Here is a 5,811-nt window from a genome sequence, read left to right on the forward strand (position 1 = left end):
TAATAATATAATAATAAATACTTCATATTTATATAATCTGAATTTATAATAATCCAAGCATTTCAGCATTAACTAAGACATCATATTCTTCCTCCAGCATGCAGGTAGAAGTGTCTTTTGTAGCTCACAGAAGAAAAAGTTGTATGACTCAGGGTGAGAGTATTTCTCTTTGTCTATTTTCACAACTGCCAGCAGCAGAGTTCCAGGAGGATGGTGAGCAGGCAAGCAAGTGCAAACACTGTTTGCTGTAGTCTTAGCCCATTAGAAAATAAGCTGGTAATTTCTTCATTTTCTGATTTCAGTTCTAAAATCAAGATAACAAAATGGTGAATGAACAAAATATGCAGATTTTAAAACATGAGGATTTTCAACGTACTTTGAAAGTCCTCTGAGATCTCACAGGTACTTAAGTTAAAGATATCAGCTGTTAAAGCCAATCAAAGAGGATATTCTCAGGGGAGAGATGTGAATAGATGTCCCATCAATGATCGTTTGAGGAGCAACTGATAGCACTTATCAGCTCTTGCAGGCATTAATCTGACAATAATCAAAAGTAAATACCAAGCAAAAGCAGGAGCGAGATCTTCACAAGAGGTATGCCCTCAAGTCTGCATGCAGCCTTTTAACCCTTCCTTTAAAAAGAGGAGCACAATTTATTAGCACAAGCAGAAAGCCATACCCTCATGTACATGAAAAACACTGAGGTCCTGCTCAGAGGATGAACAGAAAATTCTTCACTGCCTATGTTAAGCTGACATCAAGGGTAGTAAGAAGTAGAGTGCTTTTACTAGAATGGCAAGGCCTGTGAGGTCTTTTTGCTCTGTAATGGGAAACAATTGGGCTGATTCAAAGATGAATACCCAAAGATCTTGGGCATTTAACTCTTCTGAAGAGTTTAACAAGCAATTTGGGTGCCACACATAATTAGTCAATACAGAATACTTCAAGGCAAAAGTGGTTTTGATTGTGGCTTTTTGTTGTGTTTTCGTTTGGTTGGTTGGTATTCCTTTGGTTTAGTTTTTTGTCCGTGGTTGCAAAGATAGGAATGTCACCTTTCCTTTGTATTTCACTTCTTTGGACTTGTGGGCTTATAACACACTAGGACATATCCAGGGGACCTTAGAGGCTCAGTTTTTGAAATTTATATTGACTTCTGAGTTGATGGTATAATTCAGGAGTCTCAGCTTGAACAAACTTCTACTCAGGCAGGAATCTGGTCAGGAAAAAAATGTGTTATAGCTCTTCGGGGTGGAAACGAATCTTGAAGCTATTTAGGTCTGTCCCCGCTAACTAGTGGTGCTGGCAGAACTGGAGGAAATTATATTACAGGGTGGGACTGAGACATCATGGGTGGACAAGGTCCAGCCAAGGCCAGGTTGGATGGGGCTTTGAGCAACCTCGTCTAGTGGAAAGTACTGCCCATGGCAGGGGGGTTGGAACTAGATGGTCCAAAACAAAACCACTCTACGAAGAGCAAGAATATTTTGCACTAACTTTACTATTGCAGAGAAAAATAATATGAATCTTTTATTAGTCATCTCAAAGTATTGAACATAGTCTAGATCTCAGTAGCCTCTTCTCAATAGAAAAGAAGTACCTGTAAAGCAATATTTAAGTTATTATGCTAGGTGATACTGTGTTTTCAAACATATACTTTTACAAAAGGATTTTCACAAGCTGATGTATAAAGACATATAGTAATGTAATGCTTTTGAGGAGACTGGGTATTACTGCTTTACACTGATCAGGACTATGGCTACACGTTTTCTGTGAAGTGTCCTCAGTCTTAAAACTCCGTATAAGATTTTGAAGATTAAGATACAGATCTTTATTCAGGCTCAGGCTAGTTTTCTGACATTTATGTGTTAAGTAGCTTATGCAAGCACATGCAGATTTTCAGTACTTGTTTCTCTAGTGTGACACTTTTCTACTTCTACCACACCAGCTTGCACTGTTCTTTTCTCTAAGAAACATTTCTTTATACTTAGAGTACTTTAGTTGTACAAATTGTCTTGGTTAAGCGGGAAGTCATAGACATTTTTAGATTTTGCAGAACAGAGAAAGATTTAATCTCTATAATTTTCAGTTAAAATGGGGGAAGTTTCCTACTGCACAATTATAAAGATCTCAAAGCGTTTTCTGTGATTTACTATACGGGCAACAGCAGTATAATTTACTGGCTTACTGATGGATTCTCCAAAGCAAAGCAGACTACTGCAGAAATCTAAATAGAGCACATGCAGTATCCTCTGAGTACCCACCCTTCCAGATCTGTTACCCACAGGATAAAAATGGTTGATTTAATGTCGTTCCTTACCACAGTTATCATGCATTATTTCTGAGAGGCAGTTCAGAGTACCATAGCCGCACCGACACAGCCAACAGCCCTTCAGCACCCAGGCGCCATGGGCAACGCTGCCGCAGTTGCTGTCAAGGACAAGGGAGACATTTGGTATGTCCCTGATCCCATCACAGAAAATAGCCATTCAGAGCAGCTCTCTCACTCTTTCTAGTTTTGGTCTGTTTTTTACCTTTGCCGCTCATCGTGTTCACAATATCTGCCAGTGAAATGCTTTAAGCAGGCACAGAAAGCCCCTAGGATACAGGTCCCTCCGTTTTGGCAGCAGTGTCTGTTCAGTTTTTTACCTGCAAGACAAAATTACAGAGGCTACCAAGCATCCTGGGGATTCTGAACCTCCCCTTTCCCTCTCTTGGTCTCTCAGGTCTCTCCAGTTGCCAAAGGATCTTAAGGATATCTAGTTTTATTGTCTTTAGAGACAATAAAATTATCTGCCTGTTAGGAGTGTTTGTTCAGTTAAACCCAGTTTGTTTAGTTAAGGATTAGAAGCAAACTACTAGGGATTACAGGATGGTCAAGAAGCAATGCCTGGCAAGTCCTGTAGCAGCAGCAGCAGCAGCATATATTCAAGTTAAATATTTCACTTTGACAGAGGCAGGTTTCAGTCACACTAACAAATGGGGCATTGTTACCGGGAAGTGGTGCTTATGTTTGGAGAAAGGAGGCTGTCATTGGAAGAGTTGTTTAGTTTTGAGAGAGGAAAGCTTCCTCATGCCTTTCTCAGACTTCTGGAATTGAATGCCAAGCTAAAACTTCATATATGTGGGAGGAAACATAAGTCTGCTCTTGCTTCTTTTCTCTTAGTACTGTTGGTTTTATACTGCTCAATCTTTTATAAAAAAAAAAAAAAAAAAAAAAGTCAAATTACTTTTGGTCATGAAATATGGTGAATTTAAAAAAATGAACATAATTTTACAGACGTCTTTGCCAATCCAAGGGACCAACCCGTTCTTAATTCCTAGTATCCTTTCTTGTCTTCTATTACCACATTTTCTAGGCAAGAGATCCCGGTTCTACATTAAATTGTTATCACCATTTTCTAAGTGGCTACAGGAACAATTTAAATGAGCAGCCACAGAAAATCAAAATGCTGGAGTCTTCCTGGACAATAGTCAAAGCATTACTGCGATATAATATTTTAAAAAGCGATTCTATGGCGTTGTTTAAATAAATAATGTTACCTACTCTGTGTAATCCCAGTAAAAGGTACCACTGCCCTTGAAATCTGTTGCTTTCTACTTTCGTAACTCTGATTCATGTCACTGAGAGCATTTATAGTAGTCCTTTCGTTCTTGGGCTGCTGCTTTTGTGCTGTGGTATTGAGACTTTTCACATCTTCTTCAAGTTCTTCTTTTTCACGGCCTTGACAAGTACAGATATGGAAGAGAAGGGTAGCTTGAATGAAGCAATGCCTACTGTAAATGAACATACGGAGGGGTGGGGAAAACACGAATTTTTCCTTACCTTTTCCTAGATGAACAGCCTGCCAGACCAGAGACACAGTGAAAAGAATTCTACAAAAAAAACCAAAGAGCCGAAATAAATTTGTGCTAATAAGGCACAAACACCAAAACGAAGATTGGGTGAGTGGGGCGGGGGTAGAAGCTTTTTCAAAGCTTTTTCAAAGCTTTATAAACGATTGATAATATAGACTATAAATATTTTATGCCAGTAGTAATTCGAGAATTCAAGTAAACACATTAAAAATATCTCTAAACTTGAAAAGTTGGGAGAAGGGGGAGGGTGAGGGAGAGAGGGGAGACTGACGGACAGAGAACAGGGTCATACAGCTTCATCTTACTTCCAGAAAGCTACAGATTCCATACATTTGCTGGTTGACAACCAGTCAAAAAGGTCCCTTTATGGACATTTCTCTACCACGACAAGGTCGTTGCCAGCAGTTACAAAAAGCAGCAAAGGCAAGAGGAAAACATTAGCCTTCACTTCACCCGCAGTTCCAGGTACATCTGTTCCATTCAGCTTCCTACCCCGACTATCAGCAAGAGAAAAAGCACTGCTAAAAGGAAAAGCATTCTTGGCTGTAGAAGGTCCCTTGCAGCTCAGGCAGCCTTACCTAACATGATTTCCCCAGTACATTTTCCTTCAGCCTGAAACACCCGTGAGATCCTTCAGGAAAGCTTGAGCAGAGCCCCTCACTGAAGGCTGTTGCATGTAGCAGTCCTCACACCATGCACGGCAACGTGAGAAGGAGCTTGGATGAAATTTCTCTCTTTCTGTCCAGTTTACAACAGCATCGAAGAGACATAGTTCCCAGTTGCACCGCTTGCTGAGCCCTCACTGGCAGGGAGAGACCATCTTTCCAACCTGGGACTCACTGGCCAGCTCCCGATTTACATGCATGGCTGAAGGGTGGAGCAAAGTGGGGGCTCCTGCTGCTGGGGGGACACTTAAGGGCCCATGACCACAAAAAAGTCCAAGCCAGGAAGATTTTAACTCCAGTTTATTTCTTAACATGAAAAAACCTTGTTATCATCATTTACAGGGTGGGAAAGAAAATACTGTTCTGCAGAGCTGCGAAGGGAATACAATAAATGCAGCTGGTATATAACAAAGGTTAAAAAGCCTCACCTCTACTTATATGCTTTGTTTCTGTCAAGGTTTTCCATAGGGACCTCTATTTTATGAAGTTGTACCACTTCGCAACACCAGTAATCCTTAGAGCCTGCATTAGAGATTTCTACCAAAAGTATTACAGAAAGCAGCCCAAGATTCTTGACAGAGGATTGTTGTCTCTCAAGAGCTGTTAATACGCTTGAAATTTCTCTTGAGACTTATTTACTATTAGTAAAATTAGACCCATTTGTGAGCATTCCTAGGCTGAGCCCATGCAATATCAGCAGATAGTTAGGTTTAATTTACTGTATGTGCTGAAATGGGCTAGGAACACTCACACAACTTTACTATGGCTCAGCAACACCAGCAAAAAGTATTAAAAAAGCAGCTCTGGGCAGTCTTTTTTCAAATGGCTCTACTTGTACCTGGGAGTGCACATTGCCTCTTCCTAAATTGTAACAGGGAACTGCAGCAATACGGCTTTGTTTTGTTTGGGGAGGGGGAGCATGTGGAGGAGTCATGCTTTCCTATGCCAGTGTGAACCAAGCTAGTACAAGTTGAATCTTGGCTAGATGTATGATCACATCAGACATATGGGTCAGACCTTCACTAAAGAAATGGCTGTACTGGCTAAAGACGTCATCTCTTGGTGTTTGTAAATCTCTGTGGCTGACACTTGTCAGCTTTGTCCCATCTAAACTAATGGTTTGGAAACTATGATCACCTCTCATCCAATCTGGTACAAAAGCCAGATTAATTTACAGAGTACTGTCCGAATTAAGTCAACCTGATTGGCACTGAGGCAGATGAAAAGTGTTCTGAGGACATGCTCTTTCATGTCTCCTGTGTGGACACTGACCTCCAAGTGCATGGCTGGA

At 40.6% G+C, this 5,811-nt stretch overlaps 1 protein-coding gene across 1 annotated transcript; it reads right to left on the reverse strand.

Annotated features, from left to right (window-relative positions):
• Positions 1-179: 179 nt before the first annotated feature.
• On the reverse strand, positions 180-4,456 carry LOC104399754 (cryptic protein-like). The gene is made up of 6 exons (XM_010020748.1): positions 4,434-4,456; positions 3,824-3,873; positions 3,545-3,721; positions 2,538-2,646; positions 2,318-2,427; positions 180-304 (listed from the first exon to the last, which is right to left on the reverse strand). The coding sequence occupies exons 1-6, from the start codon at positions 4,454-4,456 to the stop codon at positions 180-182; spliced, it is 594 nt and encodes a 197-aa protein (XP_010019050.1).
• Between the last annotated feature and the right edge of the window lie 1,355 nt (positions 4,457-5,811).

This window comes from Nestor notabilis, unplaced genomic scaffold (assembly GCF_000696875.1).
Source record: "Nestor notabilis isolate BGI_N333 unplaced genomic scaffold, ASM69687v1 Scaffold36028, whole genome shotgun sequence".
Lineage (NCBI taxonomy): Eukaryota > Metazoa > Chordata > Aves > Psittaciformes > Psittacidae > Nestor > Nestor notabilis.

Coding starts and splice junctions, on each gene's coding strand:
- LOC104399754 (XM_010020748.1), bottom strand. CDS start 4,456: ATGTACTGGGGAAATCATGTTAG. Junction 2,428..2,537: donor TATTGTGAACACGATGAGCG/GCAAAGGTAAAA, acceptor TGTCCTTGACAG/CAACTGCGGCAGCGTTGCCC. Junction 305..2,317: donor AATAATGCATGATAACTGTG/GTAAGGAACGAC, acceptor TCTTGATTTTAG/AACTGAAATCAGAAAATGAA.